Source organism: Melopsittacus undulatus, chromosome 10, assembly GCF_012275295.1.
Source record: "Melopsittacus undulatus isolate bMelUnd1 chromosome 10, bMelUnd1.mat.Z, whole genome shotgun sequence".
NCBI lineage: Eukaryota > Metazoa > Chordata > Aves > Psittaciformes > Psittaculidae > Melopsittacus > Melopsittacus undulatus.
Window position 1 is genome coordinate 17,206,246 of NC_047536.1, and position 26,594 is coordinate 17,232,839.

Here is a 26,594-nt window from a genome sequence, read left to right on the forward strand (position 1 = left end):
AGAGAAAAAGAAAATTGAAGAAAAAGGATACAGAAAAACTAAAATGGAAAAAAAGATGGGTAAAAAAGAAAAATAGGGAAAGACAGACAAAATAGATGGAACTCCACATCTGCTGTTTTGGATAATCACCATGGACAGGATACAAGCAACACTTCACAAGCTAAGAGAAACAGGAGTCAAAGTAGTGTGTAGGATTCTGGTTCCTTTATTGAGTACATGACATGAGACAGACTGTGTAAAATCACATGTATTATTTGTACTTTAAAAAATGACAATAAATTACTGAATAATTAGTAAAAGCAGTTTGACTAATGGCTGCTCTCCAGTGATGCAGGACACAGGAGGCAGAGAAATAAGGAATATGTACCAGCTGTGAATACATAGACTGTCACAAGGAGGAATTAACACCGAGTAGCATGCCAAGTAGTGTTAAATGGGAACATCCAACTGTACGTGTCCTTTCCATCCTTCACATTCTGAATCCCAGCCAACAGCCGTAGCAAACCTTGCCTTCAGTGAGGGCTTAGCTCCAGCTCCCACCCTGCTAGGCAGATGCCTGTGTACTGAGATGAATTTATCTGTAGGAACAGCATTAATTCTCCATCCTCGGAGCACATGCCCTACTACCAGAAAGCTAACTCAGTTTCTTCTGGTTTTAACTGATCTGAAAGAGCAGTCACTCAGTCTCCCAGTTATTTTGTCTCTAACTGGAAAAGAGATCAAGTCTATTATTGAGATTTCCCACAAAGGGCTGATGGCAGAGGGCCACACTGCTTTGAATTCTTTCTCTTTAAGTATAATTGCCCTTTGATGAATAGGAATTTCTAAGAGCATGTCCACTGCTGGACTCTTTGCACAGGAGATGCTCAGGAAGGATACACTGAGCAGCTGCAGGTGATACAATGCTCCTGCACATCTTCCTGTCCTAGGAATTTGCAAGGGTTGACTGATCAGACCTCCTAAAAACTGGACACACCATTAGCTGGTAAAAATAGAGAACAGACAAGAAACAAGGGATGTTTCCTGTACTGACAGGAAAAGTCCAGCAGACCAGCATGCCACTGCCCTGTAACACTGAGGCTGATTCACTGCCTTCTAATTTAGGAACTTAGTCCCTCACTATAACCATCATAAGACCACTGATTGACTTAGTATTACTTTTGCACTGAGGTCAAGGAGCTTGTGGCTTCCCAGACAAACTAAAACCAATGGATTTCAAAGGATTAGAAAAGCAAATGCTAAAAAACCAGGTTTGTCTGAAAACTCCTGAACGCTGAAGAAGAATGTGATCATACACTATGAAAATGCCAAATCCCATCTGAAAGAAACCTGCAGACCTGAGAAATGTTCATGTTTAGATCTGAGGGTGCTGGGAGCAGTGGGGCAGATTTGCACTAGAGCTGCTGAGTCACAGAACAGCACTGAAGAACTTACGAGACTATTTCTAGGTCAGGGTCCTACAGCACTTGACTACACTGAGTTAGCTCTCAGGTTGGCAGCCAGCGGTGGACATGATTTTAAGCCAGGCTGCATCTGCTGTGCAAGTTACCCAGGAACCTACAGCAAACAAGGCAAGGAACAGTTACTGTCTGAAATAAAACTTCATTAAAATAAAGGAGAGCAAAAGGCAGACATGCATAATTTATGGTGGTAATTCTGTATGTCAGGGGCTATTAGGTTCTAATGGCTCTTGAGAATATAAACCTAACTCCACCAACCAGAGTAGCCAAAGAAGCACCTACAAAAAAGTCACTGTCAGAAGCCCCTTATCAACTGGAATCTATTGTAATTGTGTAGTTACTGGTCTCTGATTAAACAAAAAAGTCCCCAAACACAAAATACCAAACCATTCTGCCATCTGCCACGTTATCTCCCTGCTGCATCTCCCAAAGATAATTCCTGCTTTCTCCAGTTCACCCTGACACGGAGGAAAGTTCATAATCACTGGATGAACTGAACTGCCTCTCTACCTTCTTCTGATCTTTGATCTTTTGGAGAATGTTGACTTTTTTCTCAAAGTAGTTTACAAGCGCTGCTTCCGTCAGCATGGAAGCTAAGATTTGCTCAAAGGAGATAGACCAGTCAGTGTCAATGGTGCTACCATACCTGGCAGCTGAACTTCTGCCTTCACAACCAACCAGGACTGTGTCGTCTGCAATGTCTTCACATTGCAGGGAGCCTGTGCTGACCATGGAGTAGGAAGACATGGACATATCATCTTTGGTTTCATCATCTGATAGCAGCTGTAAAGGAGAGCTTTGTCCTTCCCCTGATGCATCTCCTAGAGTTTGGTTCTCCTGCTGTAGTTTTTCAGGCTGAGCATCTCTGCAGGTTTTGTCCTCATGGTCAGCTTGGGGTTGCTGCTCAACTGCTGAATTCTGACTCTGTTCAGATGTTGGTGACTCCTCTTCACTCACAGGATCTTGGGTATTGTTTGTTCTGCAGTCCTCAGACTTCCTCATGGGCCTGTTGGAGAACTTTTTCCCGACCTCTCCAATTCGCAGAAGGAGACTGGCTACAGTGGCAATGGCATGATACAGCTCTTGCTCCACTGGGTCCTCACTGAACATGTTGTAAAGGGTCTTGCATAACTCTATGAATTGTTCCTTTAAAAGACGAAGACAAAAAAAAGCTGATGAAGTGATGAAGCTGAACAAAGTGACAGATGAAGCAACAGGCACCATCTTGGCAGATTCCTTGTTTATCTGCCTCCCTCCTAAGTAAATGGCAATTTACTGTACTGATTCAGAACAGCCCAATGCTGGCAAACTCCTCTCTCTGCTATAGTGGCTAAATGAAGACACAGCTAGCAATTTAATAGTGGTGGAGTTTTAATCCTGACAAATGAACATCTGAGAAAACCTAATATTTTACTTTTGTCCTTCTACTCTTTTGTGGTCAGCTTCTAAGCATTTCCAAACCAGCTTAAGTAGCGGCCATCAAGGAAATCAGGGACAGAAAAGATCACACCAGTCATCAGACTCTCTTTCCTGTAACCACATTCTTTGCTCTTCACCAAGCAGCTGTAACTTGAGGCAATGCAAAACCAAAAAAGCCAAACAAGTTTATATGACTGAAGGCATATTTGAAACTGCTCTGGAGGGAAAACACAGATTGCAGTTCTTATAGGAAAAATTGTTCTGGGAGGCAGAGAGGATCAAATACATTTGATTGGTGGAAACAAAGCAGTTTGCCCATGCCCACTGGGAAATGCAACAGAAACGTGTGGAATTAGAGGCTTCTAAAGCTCACCAGACCAGAACAGCAGGGTAAACAGCAGGCAGAGACTGAGCATGCTAGCAAGACCACTGCACATTCTGCTGAATTCCCCCCTAAGCTGTCAGTCACCTAACTGGAAACCTTCACATTCACTTCTTACCTGGCTCATTTTGGGAAGATCTTTAATGGTTTCTTTCCTGGACTCTTTTTCCTTGGCCCACATTCTTAGGTAGTATCTGTAGTCCTGTGGACTGGTACCTTTCTCCTCTGTAAGGAAAGAATAAGCCACTATAGTCAGGTGGTTAATGGTTTCAGGCTTCAAAAGTGAACACTGTGCAAGCAAAAATCATGCTGGAAGCAGGTTTTATTGACAGTTAGGAAAGCATCTACCAGGAAGGCTGCATTGTTTTCTGCTGGTTTATCTGATCCAACTCAGTAGAGCAAAATGTTAATACTGCTGCACCAGCCTGACTTCTCCTAAATGAACTCTATGAGCTGACAACTTGCCAGACATGAATTACAAATGTTATGCTCCTGGTATGTAAAAGTCAGAGCAGTAAGGCGTGAGAGAGCTTTATTTCTCAGCTCACATCCCAGTCTACATCTATGCACAAGGGACACTTTGAAAGGTTTCCTTGATACAGCAAAGGACAATGAACAGTTCATAATAGGAGAGTAACAAGACTAGAATGTCTCTATTGATGATGGAATTACCTTTTTCTGGACCATTCTCATTTGTCCTTCCTTTATCTTCTTGGGTTTCTAAAAAAATATGGAATTAAAAATTCATGGTTAATAACTGGTTTTCAGCAATACAGAACATGAAGAACGTAAGACAACTCAGTATACAAATTCAAATAATAGAAGTATATGTCTAATATTAGGATAGATCTCACAGTCCCACATTGTGCTTAGATGAGTGAACAGAACAGGATGGAAGCAAGAGGATGATGGGATGAACTGGGTGAAAAGCCACACTGAAAAACTGGATTGAAGAGCTGAGGCAGAGGGCAGAACTCTTAAAAGAAAGGGTGAAACATAGATATGAAAGACAGCTGAGCTATGTGATGGCTTAAAGAAGTACAGTTATCCAAATCAAGATAATGAATGGAAAAACCCCAGATGACTACTGAGCACATATGTGACTAGTATCTACACTCACCATTATTCACTGACTTAACTGAAACTTTGGGAGCAATCAGCAGAGTCTGACTTCACAAACTTTGCTTCTGCTTCCCTATATTGTCACCAGACTATACAGGAAGTCTTGGCTCAACTCAGACTGTTCTATTAGCCACCCAGCAGCAAACAGTACAATTATCCCTTGTACTTAGATTCAAGGCCAGGTTGGAGAGAGCCTTGGGTGCCATGGTTTAGTGTGAGGTGTCCCTGACCATGGCAGGGGGGTTGGAACTGGATGATCTTAAGGTCCTTTCCAACCCTAAATATTCTATGATTCTATTTCTATTTTTGGAGCACTATTACATTTTAGTAAACATTTAGCACAACTGACATATTTTGACCTGCTATTTCACAATCCCTAAAATCATGGTTTAAGAAATACAGTAAATTAGTCTACTAACAGTTTTCAATACAATGGCATGAATCATTATTCCTTTAAACTAGAAGATCATGGAGTAGACACATGTGCCATCTGCCCAGGTCAGCAGCCCCCATGCTCTGCTCTGAGCTTATTTTCCACCTGCCAATTTCTAGGGTGAGACAAATTCCATTGGAAAAAAGACGGACAAACCCTATTTTGAACTAGGTTGAAACTCAATAGTTAGAATCTACTGAAAGGTATCTAACTAGTCATAGCATTTTATTCATTGCGGGACTGTCATGAAAAGAGGAGCAGCAGCTACAACTTCGGAGTATTTAAAATAGCACACTGGTATGAGCAGATGATATCAGCATGATAGCCATGCTCAATGCATGCACATAATCCATGGACTGACCTTGAGACTCACAGTGCAGGCAGAAATCCAGCTCTGAGACAAAAGGAGATACTTGAGCAGTAGAAAAAGGGGTTGAAGGGACAATATCCCAGATAAAAAGTAAAGGCCAGACACAGACAGACACAGAGAAGGAAACAAAAACAAGAGAGAGACAATGAGACTTGCATGAAAAACCTAAATCATGGTGGGAGACAGGGACTGGTAAAAGCACACTGCTCGTCCTCAGCAGTCTGTGACTGTGATTCAGAGCATGCTGTGTCGTGCATGAAATGGGCACTGAGGAGTTTAGATCCAAACTTCTTTCCCATTATGCAACAAAGACAGCAAGTTCACATACTCTTATTGCCACCATGAGACCATGCTTTGCACAAAATCACTATTTATAGCACACAGATTTATGCTGCAACTCCTGCCTAATCTGAGCAGTAAAGAGAGCAGTGTTGTATTACCTTCTGCTGTAACATCCTCTGTGAAATAACTTGTGGCCTCCAAAGCAGACTCTGTCTCCTCTGGGTTCAGAGCTGTATTTACAGAGAAGGAAATGTTAAGATCTTCAAGCTAACTGAACAGCAGTTATCACCCCTTCATTAGCAAAATTCATGAGGCATCCCTTTTCAACTGCATGTCAGCACATACCACGTTCAACAGTAGCAGTATAGAGAAGCAAGAGCAATCACTCACCAGGAGGTAGATGCAGTTTGTAGAGTACTTTGAGTTTTTCAGTGAGGTCACCATGGTACATCCCACCTGCAAAGAAAAAAAACAAGGTTAAGAAAAACAGCCCTTAGGATAGAGAAACAGCCTGTGCTCACAAGCTCAAACCAGAATGAGTTCACAGACAACGAGGAAATGATACCTGCAAAAAGCCCTGTGCAGAAGCAGTAAAGAATCATAGAATCAAAGAATAGTTAGGATTGGAAAGGACCTCAAGATCATCTAGTTCCAACCCCCCTGCCATGGGCAGGGACACCTCACACTAAACCATATCACCCAAGGCTTCATCCAACCTGGTCTTGAACACTGCCAGGGATGGAGCATTCACAGTTTCCCTGGGCAACCCATTCCAGTACCTCACCACCCTAACAGTAAATAATTTCTTCCTTATATCCAGTCTAAACCTCTGCTGTTTAAGTTTCAACCCGTTACCCCTTGTCCTATCACTACAGTCCCTAATGAATAGTCCCTCCCCAGCATCCCTGTAGCCCCCCTTCAGATACTGGAAGGCTGCTATGAGGTCTCCACGCAGCCTTCTCTTCTCCAGGCTGAACAGCCCCAACTTTCTCAGCCTGTCTTCATATGGGAGGTGCTCCAGTCCCCTGATCATCCTCGTGGCCTCCTCTGGACTTGTTCTAACAGTTCCATGTCCTTTTTATGTTGAGGACAACAGAACTGAACACAATACTCCAAGTGAGGTCTCACAAGAGCAGAGTAGAGGGGCAGGATCACCTCCTTTGACCTGCTGGTCACGCTCCTTTTGATGCAGCCCAGGATACAGTTGCTTTCTGGGCTGTGAGCGCACACTGAAGCTGGCTCATGTTCATTTTCTCATTGACCAACACCCCCAAGTCCTTCTCCGCAGGACTACCATGAATTTCCTTTTTGCCCAACCTGTAGCTGTGCCTGGGATTGCTCCGACCCAGGTGTAGGACCTTGCACTTGGCATGGTTAAACTTCATGAGGTTGGCATCAGCCCACCTCACAAGTGTGTCAAGGTCCCTCTGGATGGCATTCCTTCCCTCTAGCGTATCAACAGAACCACAGAGCTTGGTGTCATCGGCAGACTTGCTGAGGGCACACTCAATTCCATTGTCCATGTCAGCGACAAAGATATTAAACAAGACCGGTCCCAACACCAATCCCTGAGGAACACCACTCGTTACTGTTCTCCAGCCGGACATTGAACCGTTGACCACAACTCTTTGAGTGCGACCATCCAGCCAGTTCTTTATCCACCGAGTGGTCCACCTATCAAATTGATGACACTCCAATTTAGAGACAAGGATGTCATGTGGGACAGTGTCGAATGCTTTGCACAAGTCCAGGTAGATGACGTCAACTGCTCCACCCCTGTCCATTGCTTTTGTAGCCCCATCATAGAAGGCCACCAAATTGGTCAGGCAGGATTTTCCCCTGGTAAAGCCATGCTGACTGTCACCAAGCACCTTTCTCTTTTTCATGTGCCCTAGCATGCCTTCCAAGAGGATCTGCTCCCAGGTTTTGCCAGGCACAGAGGTGAGACTGACTGGTTTGTAATTCCCTGGGTCATCCATTTTCCCCTTCTTGAAAATGGGGGTTATATTTCCCTTTTTCCAGTCGTCAGGAACTTCACCTGACTGCCATGATTTTTCAAATATGATGGCCAGTGGCTTAGCAACTTCATTCGCCAGCTCCTTCAGGACCCGCGAATGGATTTCATCAGGTCCCATGGACTTATGTACATTCAGGTTCTTAAGATGGTCTCGAACCAGATAATCTCCTACAGTGGGCCCAAGGTCTAGGTTTTCACAGTCCCTGCGTCCGCCTTCCAAGACTTGGGTGCTGCAGTCAGAGCCTTTGCCAGTGAAGACCATGGCAAAGAAGCCATTCAGAACCTCAGCCTGTCCTTAGTCTGTTTTTTAGCCGCTACATACCTATAAAATCCCTTTCTGTTATCTTTAACATCCCTTGCCAAGTTTAGCTCCAATTGGGCCTTAGCTTTCCTAACCTGGTCCCTAACTACCCTGACAACATCCCTGTATTCACTCCAGGCCACCTGTCCTTGCTTCCACCTTTTATAAGCCTCTTTTTTCCTGTGAATTTTTCTCAGCAGCTCCTTATCCATCCAAGGAGGTCTCCTGGCCCTCCTGCTGCACTTCCTTCTAGTCGGGATGCAACACTCCTGAGCTTGTAGCAGGTGATCCTTGAATGTTAACCAAGAGTCTTGGGCCCCCTTGCCCTCTAGGGCTATATCCCATGGAACCTTGCTAAGCAGGTTCCTGAAGAGCCCAAAGTCTGCTCTCTTGAAGTCCAGGGCAGTGAGCTTACTGCACGCTCTTCTCACTGTCTTGAGGACCTCGAATTCAACCATCTCGTGATCACTGCATCCAAGACTTCCCTGGAGTCACATTTCCAATGAGCCCTTCCCTGTTGGCGAGCACGAGGTCAAGAAGGGCACCTCTCCTCGTCGGCTCCTTTATTGCTTGCAGAAGGAAGTTGTCTTCCACAGAATCGAGAAACCTCCTGGATTGCTTGTGCCGGGCCGTACCGTCGCCCCAACAGATGTCAGGGTGGTTGAAGTCCCCCATGAGAACAAGGGCCTGTGAGCGTGGGGCTTTTCCTATTTGTCTGTAGAGTTCTTCATCCACAGGTTCCTCTTGATCAGGAGGTCTGTAACATATCCCCACACTAATGGGTCCCGTCACCAATTTCCCCTTAACCCTGACCCATAAACTTTCTGTTAACTGATCACCTGTCCCCAGAGTTCCATACTCTCCAGCCTATCTCTTAACATAAAGGGCAACTCCCCCTCCCCTCCTACCGGGCCTGTCTTTTCTAAAAAGCCTATAACCTTCCATTCCAACACTAGTCAAAGGAGCCATCCCACCATGTTTCTGTGATGCCTATTATATCATAGCCCTGTAGATGTGCCCACATCTCTAATTCCTCTTGTTTATTCCCCATGCTATGGGCATTTGTATAGAGGCATCTGATCCAAGCTCCAAATGAAGCCGGCTCAGTGGCTGGAGCGGCTAGAATATTACTACATTGCTCAGAGTATTTATTATAGGTGCTGGCAACTGACTGGGTGTGTTGGGATGGAATGATGCTCCCCTCCCCCAACACATCTAGTTTAAAGCATCCTTGACAAGTCTGGCAAGCCTCCCAGCAAAGCCACTCTTCCCTTTTTTTATCAGAGCAGCTCCACCAGACCCCAGTAGGCCTGGCCTACAAATGTGGGCCCCATGTCCAAGACACCCAAACCCTTGACTATGACACCACCCTTTTAACCATTTATTAACCTGTCCAATCCTCCTTGCCTTTGGAAGGTCCTCCCCTGTGTCTTGGAGAATTGTCAAAAAGACTATCTGAGCTCCAGAGCCACTGACCACCTCTCCCAGAGCTCTGTAGTCCTTCTTTATACTCCTCAGGCTACTACTATCTATATCTCTAGCACCCACATGTATCACTAGAAGCGGGTAATAGTCCGTGGGACTTACTAGAGCAGGCAGCCTCTCTGCAACATCCCTGATCCGTGCCCCAGGTAGGCAACACACCTCCCTTGCGACCGGGTCAGGCCGACAGATGAGCGCTTCTGTCCCTTTCAAGGCAGAGTCCCCTACTACTACGACCTGCCACTTTTTCCTGGCGGCACCAGTAGAGATCTTCTGTACCAGTGCACCAGCCGACTGTTTCTGATGCAAGTGCATTTCCTCATCAGCCCCCTGCAGGACAGCAAAGCGGTTCTGGGTGGGTACAGCAGATTTAGGAGGAAGCCCCTTGCTTTTTATTGCTCTCTTCCAACCTTTTGTTGTTTTTCTTTTGTTACTAATTCCCAGCTTCCCTGATCAACAGCCTCCTTCTTTCCTCCATGAGATAGAGGGGAATCTTGAGGCCTCTGTGCTGTTTGGGCCTGGAGCAAGCAGTCCTGTTTCCTCTCAGCTTCCCTGACATCTTGCAGCTTACTGACAACATCCTGTAACTCAGCCACCTGCTGGAGGAGGTCCTCCATCAGGGAGCAGCAAGCGCAGCCCTGCCCATTCTGCACCTTTCCCTCACCAGACCAGTGCAGGCACTCTCTACACTCCAAGCTCTGCACCGCAACCTCCCCACTTACCGGCTCTGTCTGGGTGCCTACGCTGGACACCACTGGGGCAGCCAAGGCAGAGCTCCCAGACCAGACCCTGGTCGTACGGCGAGTGCTCACCATCCTGCTCACCTGCCTGCATGAACTGCCGCGCAAACTGCCTCGACCTGCTCTGTTCGCCGCGCTCCTGGTCGCCACACTCCCTGGGTAGGTTTTTAACCACTCACAGTTGGTGCCCCTCCTCCTGTCTCTGCCCCCGGTGAGTCACCTCCTCGCGGGAGCTGAGCTCTTTGCAAGTCCTGTCAAGGACTTGAGGCTCCCTCCTCAGTGGCTCTTGTCGCTCTGTGGTGAGGCTTCTGGACGCTGATCTCCCCCGGCTCCGCTCTGGTGCCACGGGCATCCTTTCTCAAGCCACCCCCCTCAGCAAGTCCACAGCAAAGCTGCATTTTGTTTTGCCAACTGTTTCCCAAAACAGGAGACAGTGCAGCAGCAAAAAGGCATCTTTTGTTCTCGTGAAGCTTCCTGTAAGGCAGCCACCCTGCCCTTGTGACAGTGCAAACACCACTATCTCCTTTTAGTTCTCTGCTTGGAAAAGGACAGAAACATGTTTTGTAATATTATATAATCTCCAAACCCCACCACTTACTCATCCCTGTGACGAACTCCTTAAAGTTAATGAGAGAATCCCTGTTCTCATCCAGAAGCCGGAACATACGCCCCGCTAGCACCGGTGTATGTGCGCCACAGGACCAGGGGGTCAAAGCGATGAACAGCTCTTTGAACTGCTCCATGTCGATGCGATACTGCTCCAGGTAGGGTAAACTCTGATCCCGGCGGGCAGCTGCAGCACGGTTATTTCCCCAGTAACAGCTCATCAGATACTTTGCCTTTGGAGTGAAGGGATTAAAAGGTCAGATTATACTACAGCACAACATGCCAAAGGAGTGGAGACTTTGCTGTAGCTCAAGAATAGCATCAGGAAGCAAAGGAGAGTTATTCCAGGACACACAGTTTATCTTCCCCATTATTACTAGTGTTACTTAACTACAAAATAATACAAAATGAAGGAAGAGAGAGGGATTTTGTGAAAAGCACAAAGAACAATTTTAAGTGAAAAATACAAAACCCATTATTTCAGGTTTGAACAAAATGTCACTCAGGCTTTACTGTAACAAGTTTAAGAACTAAGCTTCTGTTTCTCAGTCTACAGCACAATGCAACTGAGTTTGCAGTGACTTGGTAAATGGGAGTTGGGTAATACCACTCCTTTAAAAAAACACTGACAAACAGAGGCAAAAGCACTTAAGTCATTTTGTCACAATTACAGATCAAGTCAATGGCAAACCTGAAAACAAAAACTGATGGACAGTCAATTCTAGCTCCCCATTCTAAGTGCTGTGTGACATTTCTTCCATTGACTCCACAATCTCTTTCTGAATAAGTACCATTCAAATACTGCAAATGTGTTCTGGCTATCTTTGGGGGAAAAAATAATAATCAACCAGAACATAACAAGGCCAGTCTTACTGGCACCATGTATAACAGAATGCCACATCTGTTTCTGATAGGTTGGATTAAAAATCAAAGTCATTTCTTCCCTTTCAATTTCTTTTGATATTTGTTCTCTCTGTGTTAGAACACATTCTTCGTCACTCCAGCTTCTTACCTTGAACACTACATACAGCTCTTCTAGCTCCTCAATTGAGAAACCAATGTCACCTGACACAGCTCGAACCTATGGTTAGGGAGAAAATAGAGTGAAAATGTTATTTCAAAGCTAGAAAAATAAAATATGACTCATGGAAAAATCTGTGTAATATAGAAGAGAAACAAACAAGTGCAAGGTGATATGACACAGGATGGGAGGGAAAACATAACCATTCTAATACTTCCTGCTGCTATGAATTATGTGTCAGGAAGACAGTTTCTGGTCATGCAGAAACTGCTGACATTTGGAATACGTAGAAAAAAATGCTGCACTTATTCCCTGTTTATGCAGGGACCTGACTGTGCAGACTGTGCTGCTCCTGCCTCTTGCTTTTATCTTCAGATGTTTCACCCAGATGTATTGAAAAACAACAGTGAAAGAATGTTGTGGATGAGATTCTCCACCTAGAACATGGCAGATAATTGCAATAGATATGGATACTCCCCCCTTTGGCCATGCACTAGCATACCAGTGGCAGGTAAATGGCAGGTAAGTAATTACCTGCTAGCTAGCTTTTCTCAAAGGTTCCAGGCAAGTAATGAAACAGACAGTACTAGGCAGTGGAGACTATTACAAGGCTTACAAGTGGCATTTATCTCCCTCCATGCCAAATACCTCATTCATGCCCTTGCACTTCAATCCATTTTACTAGATTAAAGAGAACCATGTGAAGTAAGAAAACTGAAAATATATTATTACAGCCAGTAAATCCATTTTTTCACATGATCTGCTATTCTTTAAGTCACTCAAAACTAGGATTGCTACAGTGTAAACTTTCTAGATGCTTACAGCAAAACACATTGCATTTATATGCCATCTGGTAGCTCATTCAATCTGGGAGTCACATACCACACTCTTCTTGGCTGTATCCTCCAGAGACTGGATCACTTTCAGCCTTTGTTTAAAACGCATTTGTTCAATGTCATCTGCCTTCAGATTGCTAAATTTCTACAAGAAAGGAAGCAGACCAGGTCAGCGACATCTCCTAAAGAAAGAACAATCCCTGTTCAGTTCATGGTCCTTAATAAGTGCACTACCCCCTCAGAGATGATTTAACCCCCCTAGAAGCCTTTTACCAACAGCAAGAAGATGAGACAAAGCTTGAGCTCTATTCCCTATTCACATCTGTCCTGTAAGAGAACTCATATAGAATTAATGAGAAATTTAGCATGAGAGGTTTGAAAAGAACAGCTGAAAAAGCATCTGTCAGGACTGACAGAAATACAGATCCTATACTTTGGTGGAGATAAGAGTACAGACAGGTTGGCATTCCTTCCAGACATGTTCTTTTCTAGGACCCATATGAGATTCAGCTAGAAACACCAAAGTTAAGAGGCCTTTCTACTGACAAGGTCAGACAAGTAAGATGAATTTGGTGACTTTTTTTGTAAAAGAAATCAAGAAGAGAGATGGCAGGTTTGAAGAAACAAACAAAAAACCCAGCAAAATGATGGCAGCCTGACTGTAAGCAGCTGGAAAGGGACAGGATGAAAAACAGGAGATAAAAAGTGAAACGAACCCATGTTTAGCACAGCATAGCAGAGAACTGTCAAACACCAGTTCTTTTAACTGTGTTCTTTCCATCATTCATTTGCAAATTCCTTCTGAGTTTGTTCTCAGTAAGAATAATTAATATCTCCAGCAGTGCAGAGGCATTTCAACAGGTCACCTTCCTATTACTGTAACTTGGATCCCAGAATAGGATGCCTGTGCATGTAAACAGGGATGCTTCCATGTTTCTGCAGTATACCTCACCATTTTATCCTTTCCCCAACTCCATAGCACTGACAATCCCCAAATACAAGTAAGAATGGACGTTTTTTTAGCAAAGCAGGAAGAAATCTCTGGTATGCAATTTTCACTTATTTGCAATTTTCATTGTAAGCTCCACTGGTGCTGGGGAGACTCTGTAATATGCAGCAGCCAAAAGCACTAAGTCTTTACTCATATACCAAAAGTGGATTAATGGCTTGAGCCTGCACTTAAAACACCTCAAGCTATGAACATTGTTCAAATTCAGGCTGCACAAAGTATAAAACTGGATGTTACTACAGAAAAAATCTCTTGGACAAAAACTGAGCCAGAACCTTACCTCATAGGATGTTTTGATGAGCTCAAAGATGTCAATTTCCAGTGGTGGGTCATCTCCACTTGTTAGTAAGGCATGCAAGTGGGGAATAGGAGGAGAGACACTTTGTCTGTTCACTACATTGTCCAAATATCTGTGGGGAAATAAACAGAACAGATGTAAGACTCCAGGATTAGAGTCCAGGAAAAGAAGCCATTTCCTAAACACGTAATTCCCAACTTCTTTGTATCATTAATCTAAACATGTAGGGCAATTTAATTTTTCCCAGCTAACCTGCAATGCTACCCTCAGTGAATCTGAAGTTGATTTTCACCCTGTTTTGGGGAGTACCTACTCTTTTTAAAGTGAGCTTTTAGTTGTGAACAGAAGATCTTGCTGCACACAGAAGTGATTCACATTTCAAACAAGAAAAATACTGCATTTACTAGATTTGGGAGATATCTGCTTGATAAAGTTTTGTTATCCATGCAATTCCTGACGGATATGTTCTTAATACAGATTAAAATTTGTCAGTGAATTTCAAATAAACAACCCTTTGGAGTTCAAATTTAAATTGAGATGCAGGAATGCATTATGCTGCAAAGCAAACAACTCCAGAAATACGGGATTCCTCCACACTTGAGCTATAATTCCACTTCAGCTCTTGTAGAAAGCAATAGTAAAACTCTCTGGAGCTCAAGTTGCAACCTAAGTGTTATCTGTGACCTGCTATGTAAGGGAATTAAGTAGGAAGAGATGATGACTAAAAGGGTACCATTACTTATTCCATTATAAAGAAGAACAATGAATGGTACCTGCCCAGTATAGTCATGGCTTCACCTTCATCACAGCACTGTAACAACTTCTCCATGTTTGCATCAAGTATGGCCAATGACACTTGCAAGATGAACTTGATTCCTTCATAGAAAAAACAGTCGACAATGACCACAGCACTCTCAAAGGGCATGACACTGAGAAAGAGAGTGAGAAACCAGGAAAGGGATATGGTGGAGATCACTCCTAGGTCCTGCATCTTTTCTGACAGCTGTGGCAGATACTCTCGTGTAAGTTCTTCAAAGATGCCTTGGTCGACCAAGGCACCTGGAAAACAAACAAAAACAATTGTAGAATTCAAACTGGTGGTATCATGGTACTATACACTAGCTAATCAATTATTAAAATATCATGAGTTCACTTCCATTTCCTATAAGCCTCTTAATATCAGAACTAAAACTGATACATTCATTTAGATTTGTCTCCTCAATAAAGCAAACATATTTAGATAGATACTACTCCTATATTGCAGAGCATATAGAAACAGAAACTCCCACTGATCTATGCATTTACCCTGAAAGGAGGAATGGAGCACTACTGATATAGTATTTACATCAAACTGTACTCTTTTATACAGACCAACCTTTAAGCCCTTGAAGCAGAGCTTTCACTAACCTTTCCTGGGATCCTATTCCAAAGACTTAATAAACCATTCAGATGGCTAGGAAATAACCCAATATTTTTCTCCTAGATATGCCTCTTTACTGCCAATGGTCCCTCCTGCTATCAATCTTGAGTGACTTCATCTTCCTTGTTACTACAAGGTAGTACTACTACCTTGGTAGCCTGTAGTGTCTCTTCTTACATCTCCATCAAACACCTGCAACTTCTATTCTATTCTATTCTATCTTAAAAATGCATCACATTTAATTCATTCTGAACAACAAAATGCTCCTGAGAGATGCTGCTGCAGCTGAAGCCGAAAATCCAGGCTCCATCATGGATTTGAGAAAGACTCACCCACTACTCTTGTGTTGTAGTAATCTGGCAACATCCTCTCACATAAAGCCACTAGGAGCCAGAAAGCCTCTTCCTCATTGCAGTACAGCAGCAGTACTGATGTAACGATGTTCATGGCCTACAAGCCAGCAGAGTAAAATACACAGAGGAGAAAAACATGAAAGCTCTGTCATTACAGACCAGCTAAACTTAAAAAACATGAATACAGCAAAACTGTCACTAACAGTCACATCTATTTCCAGCTCTTACTGGTATCTGAGTCAACAGATGATCTTGAGCCAATTTACCTTTCTGTTTCAGTTCCTCTGTTTGTGAGGCAGCAAATAATACAATTACTTTTTGTCAAGCATTTAGATCAATCAGTGTGACTAACTACAATTTTCACAGTTTTCATGAAAAGCTTTTTAACAATTTGATTGTAACAGAACAATATAATAGAATGCCTAATACCAGAGCAAAATGCATCTGAATTTCCACTGAGTTGTTTCAGAAATGAGCAACTGACTTGGTTGTCAATATACTGCCTATGTTCGTCACCACTTACTGGATCCAACTGCTCTTTTCAATGAAACCATTCCATGTTTTTCCTGAGCTAGGGAAAGCTCTAACAGGAAAACTCATAAAAGACTCTCACTGCACCTAACAGAAATCTGCAGAGTCTATTTAAATGCTATATCCAAGGGATAGTTAAGAGATCTTGCAATATCACTACTTTTCCTGCTCTCACACCACCACATGGACAGCATGAAGGAAAAGCTTGAAACTTAACAAAAAACTGCAGAAAAAGACCAAGTCAATCATGGTCACCATGTAGACCTAACAAGTCGAAGGCTTCTTTCTTACCTGACAGTACCCAATTGTTGGATTTCTGAATGCATAAGCTGTTAGCACTCTGCGGAGGGCAGCAATTCCCAGCTCATTCTGGAAGGCAGGATGTTCTGGCATAGAACGGTGCAGATCTCTCTCTATTTCTTCTGTAGCAAGATTGTACTTTCCCATTGACTTTTCCACAAGATCTGCATAGTAACCAGGATGAGTCACCATCTCATTCCAAGCCCCTGTAATGACAAAAAAATATTGCTTCACCTTTTGAGCTCTAGAATACAGACTTTATGCCCAGTTTCAGAGATGAGGCAGCGAGGAAGAACTGCATGAGTTCATTAACTACAAATAGATGTGATAGTAACAAACTCATTGTGAAATCATCATGTTAAGAGTCTAGGTCCCAACACAAACACAGACAAAAGAAGCTAAAGAGCTAGTACACTCAAAAAAAACCTGTAATCTCAGGAACATGATCACAGCATTTTTGGCAACACCACCATGAAATATATCATTCAGATGGGAGTTAACTTGTGATTAATTTCTTCTGAAATGAGTTAAGATTTATCCCTTTTCCTTTGAGATGTGCAGAAAGCTTATTCTTAAGAGCTGCCAAAGTATCCAGCACAACATCTTACCTGAGAAAAGGAGCCACAACTCTCCACGAAGGTTCTCTGGGATTCCTTTTTGCACCAGCTCTCTTGTCTTGGCAGTGCGATACATACACATCCCTCGCCCATATTCAAAGAAATGGATGTTCCAAGACTCTTCTTTCATCTTTTCCTTTGCCTTCACAGAAACAAACATGGCCATATTAGGTTAATGCATTTTTATATTTGTAGGACAGGTAATTTCTGGGTACACTCAGGCCTACACTTCACAAGAGAAATGCATTGTGACATTTGAAGCCTTTATTCTTCTGCCTGAATGAACAGGTGCATCCTAACCTACACTGTTCTGAATCAGTTCTGACCTCACTTAAAGTCAAGTCTTTGAAACACTAACTTGGGCTGTGCAATGGCATCACATCTTGCAAACTTGCACATAAATGCAAGGAGAACCATGGCCTAAGATGATTAACTAGCAAGCAGAGATCTTCAGTTCTTCACAGACATGAATTTACATCCCAGAAGCACAGTAACACTAATTTCTCACCCTCTAGTGAAGTATCTCAGGTATCTCAGTACTGATAAAGCAAGCTGAGGATCAGGTTACATCTACGCAGCACAGTCACTGTGACAGACAAAGCAGTGATACTGCAGGACTGACTAGGGATAAAATGAGCTTTAAGTCAGACCAGGACAGGAAATCTGCAACCTACTACAAACTAGAGTTACTTCTTTAAGATATTATTTACCCCTTTGGGTCCTGAAAGCTCCTCGGAATTTCTTCTGAAGAGTTTGAGTAATCCCTGTGAGGCTGTTGGCACTTCCCCGGCACAGAAGTTGACAGGTTGACTGCTGAGAGCAGACATGGGGCTAACAGCAAGTGGGCTGCTGGAAGGCAACTCTGGAACCTCCTGAACAACAGAACATAAAGCAGATGAGCTCAGGCAGCATCCCTCCTCTGCTAATTGTCTAACAAAGAGATGGCATTTGCTGGTAAGAAGCACTGTTAAAACACTGCAATGAGCATTATTCTGAAAAGTTGACAAATGCTCCTCCCTGTTATTTCCTTAGTACCTCACAACCAGGATCAGCCAAATTCCACTTCCATTCCCTGTCGCTGCCACATGGTTTCTTGGATGGTGTTCTCTGCAAGAAGTCAGAGATTCTCTGTACCAAGAAATCTCGGTCTTTCAAATTGGCAAAGAAGAAGGTCATTTTACTTTTAGTGCTGATGGACAGAGGGCTGGGCAAGACACTGGAACTATCTGCTTTCTCAACTATTGTCACCTAGAAGACAAAGACAAGGGCCATTTGGATCTAGGAGATTCTCTGTGACTGCACAAAAGACAGATGTGCACAAAAACAAAGAAAGGCCTATAGTCTTAATACACAGGTAAGAAATCCCTACCTCCCTGAGAGGAATGATGAGATGACAGGCCTCCTCTGCCTTGCTGGCAAAACAAATGTAATTGTTGGAAACAAACATCTGGCCAGGAATATGCATCTTGTTGAATGGTGTCCACAAGGTACAATCTGTGTGTCCATCCAGGCATTCATCCTTGGGCAACCGGAAAGTGGCACGGTAGCACTCATTCTTGGCTCGAGCATCCAGGTCTCTGAAGAAAAGTAAACAGTAATCCCCAGAGGTTTTTTCTCACTGGAAAAACCTACTCAAACACTAATGGTAAGTGTTGACTCCAATCACAACCTCAGACTGTGCTGTGTATTCTTAGTATTCATTCCTCTAACTGAGATGCCACCCCTTATCTGACTCCTCTTTCAGCCTTGTCATGCTTCACTGACAAGGTATGTCCTGCAATACAAGATAAAATGTGCAAGTGCAGAGAGCAGTCCCCAGCAGCAGGATTTATTACAATACAAATGTATATTACTTTTTAGAAATCTTCAACTTTAGACAATGGGGCTGATGTAATTTTCTTCTTTCACTTCTTTTTTAACAGGATTTTCAACAGTTTGTAGTTGAAAATTCCTCCTGACCATGCCAACTCATGCATGAGTAAGACATGAGGGTGTGTGTGAATTCAGTACCAGTTTGGGATGGGAAGAAAAAAAGATCAGGCAGAAGTCTAATGATAGGAATAAGTGAAACAGCCAGAGCGAGAAAATCCCAGAGGCAACTGGGAGCTATACAGTAATGCAGATCTATTATAGCAATCCCCTGTTACTGGTCTTGTTTCCTCACTGCTGGAAACACATACCTTTTTAATGCAGAGATGTTCTTAAGAGGCTTCCTGGGCTTTGGGAGAGACTTGTCCTGTAGGAAGCTCTCATTATCCAGCAGCTGCCGCATAGCAATATTAGCCAACTGCTCCATCAGCTTGAATGTCTCGTTGATGTTGAGAAACATGGAAAAATAAAGTTCACTGTCCCTTGTGCTTACTTTAATGCACTCAGGGAACAGCAACGTGGCATTTTTTTCTAGCTGGGTTACATCCACCCACTGGATCACCAGTGTAACTGGGAAAAAAAAAAGATTAAAGCCCCTATATTACCATTTGAGGCAAAACAACACTCAGAAATGAGGCTCAAGGGGCCATTAAGCTCTCAGTGTAGCAGCATTTTTTCCCCCGCTTACACATGGACAGTTCTTTCACTGGGTTCTCCAAAAATACTTGGAAGTAATCCTTGTGATTAACTAGACTAGAAATAATGCAGTTACAAAATGACTATCTCCTATCCAGCAAATGCCTTCACGTACAATTACTCAAGTTTTCACTCTTTCTTTCCAGCAAATTAGCTTTTAACTCAGGAGCTCAGGCTCTGTAAATACTGTATCCTGGTGGTGGTTCCAAATAAAACTCAACAAGGTAAAACTGCTGCTTGGTTCTCCAATCCAGTTTATGCAAAACTTTGGTTGTACTTGTACAACTGACTTAGGTATTCAGTCTAAACATCCCTGAAGTGCCTATGAGTGCAAGGACTGATCTATGCATTGAGCTAGAGCCTGAAGGATTCCTAAAAGGGACAAAAGCCTGTCACCTTAAAAAAGGTCACACAAAAGATCAACTCCATCAAAAGTTCATGGTAAACGGCAGAAAAACAACTATCAGGCTTGCAACTCACCCTCTTTGCCCAGCAGGAAGGAGTAGAAACAGAGGTGATTGACAGTGAGGTACAGCCATCCCTGCCTGGGTACACGGCCTTTCCAATAGCTGCAGGAATAGTAATTGACCAACTTCTCCACCTCAGGCATCCCAAACTGCTTCCGCATTTTCAGTTCAGCTTCTTTGAATTTACCTGGATCCTCTTCACTCTGGGGCTGCTCATTCTTGTTTTCTTCAGCAATAATTCCCTGAAAGGACATGGGAGGAAAGGGGGAAGAAATGAGAGAAGTAACAGAAGGGAACATGCCTGCTGACAGACATAATGGACAGCAAAAGGTCACGGCAGCAATCCGGAAGACAGAAAGAAGAAACATGACACAACAGTTATCTTTTCTCCTGTCATGTTATAGAAATGGTAAAGACATGTAGAAAGAACAAACAGATAGCTTGGGAGTCTATGATCTGGGATCCATTCCTGAACACATGCAGCAAGTATTCAAGTTTAACATTTGACTGAGTTTCTCCTGGCTGGCCTGGTAACACTTTGAACACCCTGCAGAAGAACTGAAGTCTGTTTTCACTTGCATACATGCTTCTTCAACAGGAAGATCATCTGCCAGGAACAGCAGAACTCCACAGTCTGTCAGATCTTGACTGGCCAGAAGGAAAAAACAAATGACCACAATCTCTCTCACACAGAGAAAATACAAACAGCCTAACAGGAGTACTGAAAAAGACTCAAACTTCTGCTGTTCAGTAGCAAACTGTATTTATAGGTTTCTACTCTGGAGAATTTGTGGGCTGGGAATCTGAAGTGTGCTCTCTGCACAACAAGCAGACACCTGTCTGACTCAGAAGTCCGTGGAAATTGGAGTGCAGTTCCTTTACAACTTAGATGCCTTTTAGAGCACTGTGTCAGGACAAGTGTCTTACTTGCAAACTAGAGTTCTCCCTGCTGTATTTGTTGCTAGATGAATCCTTGTTAAACATTCTCTCTGCATCAAAGGTATAATCAGCAAGAATTTTAAAGAGGTATATTTTAATTAGTAAGCACACCCTAAGCAGGCTGCTCCCCGAGATCTACTGCTTGTAACTTTTTCCCTCACACAAATACCTTTGGCCAGTGTTACAACTACAACATGATGCTGATAATATCATATATTCCATGACATTTTCAAATGTATGTGTGTCTGAAGAGGGAGCAGTGAGAAGTTTTGCAATGGAGCTCTTGCTCCCTCCCTCCAGTAAAAAATTCTTAAGGCCACCTCCTCATTCTTTCTCAGGATCTGGAAGTCCTTCAGTGAAACGTGTCACTTACATGTATCTTGCCCTTCACAAAGGTGGTGATATCTTCTTCATTATCAAAGATGGAGAGAGTCTGCAGTAAGTTATTCTCCAGCCATTCCCAATGCTTTGTGATCTCTTTACGGGATGACCCTAATTGAAGGGGTGAAAGATGATGGGAAGAGCAAAGAAAAAAGAAATTAGAACATGGTCTTTTTTTGCCCTTCAAGTTCACAGCGGGAAACTAATAATTACTGAACAGTGATGACGAGAAATCAAACAGAATAACTGCATACATATCAAGGATATTTTATGTACACCATTATGTTTCTAACGAAATATCTCCACTGCCACCAAGGATAATAACACTACCAACAGACCACCCTATCTGCCAGCACACACCAAACACAGCTTTTTTCCCCAGATAAAACGTGTTCTCATGTTCCAGACAAGAAGTACTCTTTTAGTTCCTGGCATTCTAGAGCAAAAATAATTAACTTTCAGTAGAGTCCTGGAATTTTTGCACCTACAGAAGAATTGAACCTTTTACACCTACAAAGAGGTTCCGTATTCCACGCTCAGCGGTCAGCAAAAAACTTAAAATTCCAAACCAAAAAGCAACCAAATATTCATGTCAAAGTTTTTTACTTTCTTAAATAAAAAGGTCTCACCAAACCTCCTACTAGTTTGTTGTCTTTAACCACCTACAACAGCTCACAAAGGACAAGCTGCACTCTCTAACCAATCTGAAGAACTTTTCTATAGAAAGTTACCTTAGTTGACATTAATTATTTCAAAGATTTGTGTTTACTAAAAGATTTCCTCCTCTCTGCTGACAGCTATCACTGCGTTCTCTTGCAGACAGAAAACATGCAGAAAAATTAAAAAGCAATTTATATTCTTAACAAGAAACATGGTTAAGTGCAGAGAAAAAGAAACCTGTTTAAATGCATGTCAAAGACATTTTTAAGTTTCTCTTTGCCAAATTCCAGTAAATTCATCTTCTGAAGTTTTATGCAAGAGCAGCGGAATATCTAAAAAAGTTAACAGCACGCCTTCCTCTACTCAGTTTCATTGTGAGTACACTACACACCTCCCTGTGGTTAATGATGGAAGAGAAGGAAGTGGCAGACACCCAAGCTGTTCCCTAAAGCTACTGCTCTACCTGACTTTAAGAGGCAGCTTCAGCAATGAAACAGTCTTCATGTATTTACAGTTGGACACCTAACCACAAAGCCCAACACCAGCTAATCTGTGGTTTCACAAGGAGAAATAACTCCAAGAACTGAAACTAAAAACTAGAAGCAAGTAAGCTGTCTTGTCTCAAAGCACTGCAGGGCTTTCAACTTGAGTGTGTGTGTACAGCCCAATGGATCAGGCAACAGTTAAGTTCACTTGACATCTGTGCTAGCCATCTGACAGTGTTTTTAAAGCACTAATGACTTCAAGTAATACAAAATTGCTTATTTTAAGGTCACAGAATTATCAACTATAGGATACTTTGGTTGTCAAAAAACCTCCACAGGTCCAGCAACAATGGTAGGGGAATAAAGTCTGAGTTTCATTTTTTTTCAGGAGCTGCATCTCTCACCAATTTGCAGCAGACAAATTGCTATAATGAACCAGGCCTCAGTAACTGACATCTAAGAACAACGTTAAAATTACAAAAAAGAAGGAGTAAACCAATTCCTGCAGAGAGAGTTGTAAGAACAAAATCTGGAACCTTTGTCTGGAAGGCCAAAGCTGTGTGCATGACCAGAATGCTGCCACTAGTATTTACATACGATGAATTGTACATGAAAAATACACATTTTTCAACTGGAGAGTGATACACATTTTATAACTTTAAGTACTTTCACTCTGACAGTCAAATGAGAACCAGATATAATTACAAAAATACTCTGGATGAAGACAATTAATCTACTCCAGTATAATTATTTATCAAACTCCATTCAATTGTTAGATAGCCCAGCTCATTTTATCATGCTGCATTTCTTAAAAGTAACTGAGATATAGAGGATATCAATTAAAACACTCCTGATATCGCATAAAAATAACACACTCATTAGTGTTGAGATACTATAAAATTTTAGATTTGCACTATACGTGGCCACTAAATATTCTGCTTTTTTTCTATGCAGTTTCTGGCTTGCCATTTTGTTTTCTTTCTTCCTCTCTGCCTCCTCCTTCCTCAAAAGGGAAACTTTCTGTGAAACACAGCAACTTCTGAAACTTGTTTCAGCAGAATTTAAGTAGCTCTGCAAGGAAGAATATTATGGTGGTGAAAACAAGACATCAAGATGTCTGGGCTTAGCACATAGTTACCTCATGCTCAAATTTTATGTCTCAACCACAAAGTGAGAAGTGAAGATTCTTTATTATAAACAAAACTGGTCGAACAAATACGTGTGAAGATACTTTTCTCTTTAGCAACCAGTAGGACCTAAAGCCTTAATCAAAATTTATCAGCAGATATTAGAAGGTTGTACCATGATATTCTAATGGAGCAGTTACACCTCTCAAAGTAAATGAAACCAAAGATTCTTGATGTTTTAAAAAATACTATTGCAATGTTTTATACAGATATAGTGTATCCACAAATCTATTACAGATGTGGGATCACTGATTATCTGAACCAAAAAGACAACAGAATAATAAAAATCCAGCCTCCAATAAGAGTCACATCACTACATACCGCATGCCACTGCCCAATACACTTGAGAGTCCTGAGTCTGGTGCAGAATACGGTATGGGGCAACTCTGGCACTGGAATCCAAAACCACGTCTAATGTTCCCACAAGAAGACCTAGGAGGCAAAGAGGGAGAAATTAAAATAATGTACTACCAAAATGAAGAATTGGGTTAAGTAAAAATACGGGATGAAAACTAGGGAAAAATGATGTTCCTATGACGTATGCTGTGATGGAAGAACAATGGCACTTGGTTGAGACAATGAAGACACACATCCAGTCACTGCAAGCAAATTACCTAAAAACCAACTGCAGCTAATCCCACTGGTAATGGAGAAAGTTTAGATGGCATTTAAGTGTCTCCTAAACCTCATTATATTCCTCTGCCTTCCTAGGAGAGTTTTCTAATACAAGTGAAATGTAATTTCCTCTGTGGGTTTTTTGTTGCCAATGGTGATTTTTAAGCTCACTAAACTAAAACACCAAAGAGTTTTCAATGCTGTATATTTCAGCATCACCTATGCAAACAGCAGGTAAGATAACTCATCCAAACTGGAATCAAGCAGCTCCAGACAAACTGGTACTCACAGGTTTCAGTGTTGTTTCTGGAAGTACTTTGATTAAACAAAGAAAGAAGGCAGGGAATCAGAATTTGGCAACAGACAAGTTCAAGTCTTTTTTTTTACATGATGCTAAATAAAAAAGGAAGCACTTCCAGAATACATACTGACAGCAACTTTGTAAAGCAAACCCATGTATTTCAATTCAGTCTATTTCTAGATAAATATATAAGATGATAGCTTGCTTTTTTATTCTACATAATGTACTATGAACATTTTTAAGGCAAATTAGTTTTGCAACTTCTTCATGATTAGAAGTTTTCTAACACTAGAACTTGGAGAGCATGATTCTTCCTCTGGATCTCTATTTGGGAGGCCCAGGCTCAATCTCCCTGCTCCCCTCTGTATGGCTTGAGCAAGTCTCACCCATATCTCATTTGTTATCATGAAACATGCTACTTCCTCCCCTTTATCTCCTTTGGCTATCCAAAAGCAAGTAACAGCCTAGGAATATATCATTGATCATAGTTCAAGAGAAACGCCATCCATAGCAAGTTCATCTGGAAATCCTTAAACCAAATATGTATGTAATCCAGCACAGCAGTATCTCAGTTTTGGCTCCAGGTTTCTTGTGTTCAGTTTTAGACAGAACAGGTGTTAAGAAGTCACTTTGAATACTTCCTATAACAACAACAAACGTGTCAAATATTGACACATGGATCAGTGAAGACGCATTGACATGTTCAAGAATCTGAGTACAACAGCAACTTGCAAACACCCTTTCAGCTTTCAGGCTGAATATCTACATTCTACCTCTAAAATGTCAACTTGCAGTAAGGAGGACATGTAGCTTTTCACACATAAAGAGCTCTGAAGAAGGCTCTCACTGAGCTAAACTAGCTCAAGAAGTAAACTAGCTCCAAGCTTCCAACAACAGATCAGTTCCAACATTTCCAGAACAGCACCAGGCATCATTTCTTCTTGCAAGAACCTGGGGAACTCCACAACACCTACACGGCTACATGTGAAATTACACAATTAAGTTATGCTGCATGAAAGAGAGCAAATCAAAACAATTTTGAACACTGTGAACAGATGAAACACGCTAAGGGTGTTTATCAGCTTGTGCCATCCTGCAGTCAGCATGTTTGGTTAACAGGGCTAATACATGAAACTGGTTGTGTGCAATACACAAATGTAAAAAGCACATGTCGGTTATCCATGTTTGCACATAAACGGGGTGTTTTAAAAGTGAGGGGACTGTTGTGTTGTTGTTAACATTGTGCCTTGGTCACTGTGACATTGCTTTAAGTTTCTGTTCAGGAAAGAGGGTATCAAGCACACACACTGCGGTTGCTCCATCACTATCGGGCACCCACACAACTTCACCCCTGACCCAGGCACAGCAGTTTTGATAAAGGTATCAGTTTAAAACTACATCTCACTTCCAGCCTCTAATCTCGGGGGAAATGCATAAAGAAAACAACTCAGCAATCCCAGGCAATGCGAGGATGAGCGGAGCCACTCCTGGCAAGCGAGGAGGGTCACCCCAGCCGCCCTCCTTACCATTCGCCCTCCCTTGTGCAACAGCACGCAGGGGAGGCCCGGCCGCAGCACCAGGCTCCGCACAGACCCCGCCGGACGGAACGGGCTCACCCCCGCCGCCGGGGCCTCCACCTCCCACCCGCTCCCGTTCCGAGGCGGGCAGCTCCCACCCGACCCTGTCGGAGCCCGCGCCGCGGGCAGGGATCCCCTCAGCACCCCCCGGCCCGGGCCGGAGCGGGCCCTGCAGGGACACAGCAGCGGGAAAGGACATATCCCCGCTGCCGCCGGGCCGGAGCCTCCCCTCAGCCCCGCCGCGCCTCACCCGTGAGGCCGCCCCCTTTTCCGTGTCCCCGCCGGCGCTGCAGCAAGAAGAAGGGGTTGGCCCGCTCCGTGACCCACAGCGCGCCGGCCAGCAGCACCTCCTCGGGCCCCAGCCACATCGCGGCGGGGCCGCTGCGGCGGAGAGGCGCGGAGCAGAGCGGGACTGGGC

At 43.0% G+C, this 26,594-nt stretch overlaps 1 protein-coding gene across 1 annotated transcript; it reads right to left on the reverse strand.

Annotated features, from left to right (window-relative positions):
• Positions 1-182: 182 nt before the first annotated feature.
• TBC1D9B (TBC1 domain family member 9B) lies at positions 183-26,594 on the reverse strand. Its single transcript, XM_005147211.4, has 21 exons — positions 26,427-26,594; positions 24,005-24,115; positions 21,344-21,462; positions 20,045-20,273; positions 19,180-19,438; positions 18,369-18,576; positions 18,035-18,247; positions 17,710-17,871; positions 16,991-17,141; positions 16,374-16,588; positions 15,531-15,648; positions 14,552-14,837; positions 13,761-13,890; positions 12,518-12,616; positions 11,627-11,695; positions 10,607-10,847; positions 5,859-5,924; positions 5,627-5,698; positions 3,934-3,981; positions 3,380-3,486; positions 183-2,606 (listed from the first exon to the last, which is right to left on the reverse strand). The coding sequence occupies exons 1-21, from the start codon at positions 26,542-26,544 to the stop codon at positions 1,914-1,916; spliced, it is 3,714 nt and encodes a 1,237-aa protein (XP_005147268.1). The 5' UTR covers positions 26,545-26,594; the 3' UTR covers positions 183-1,913.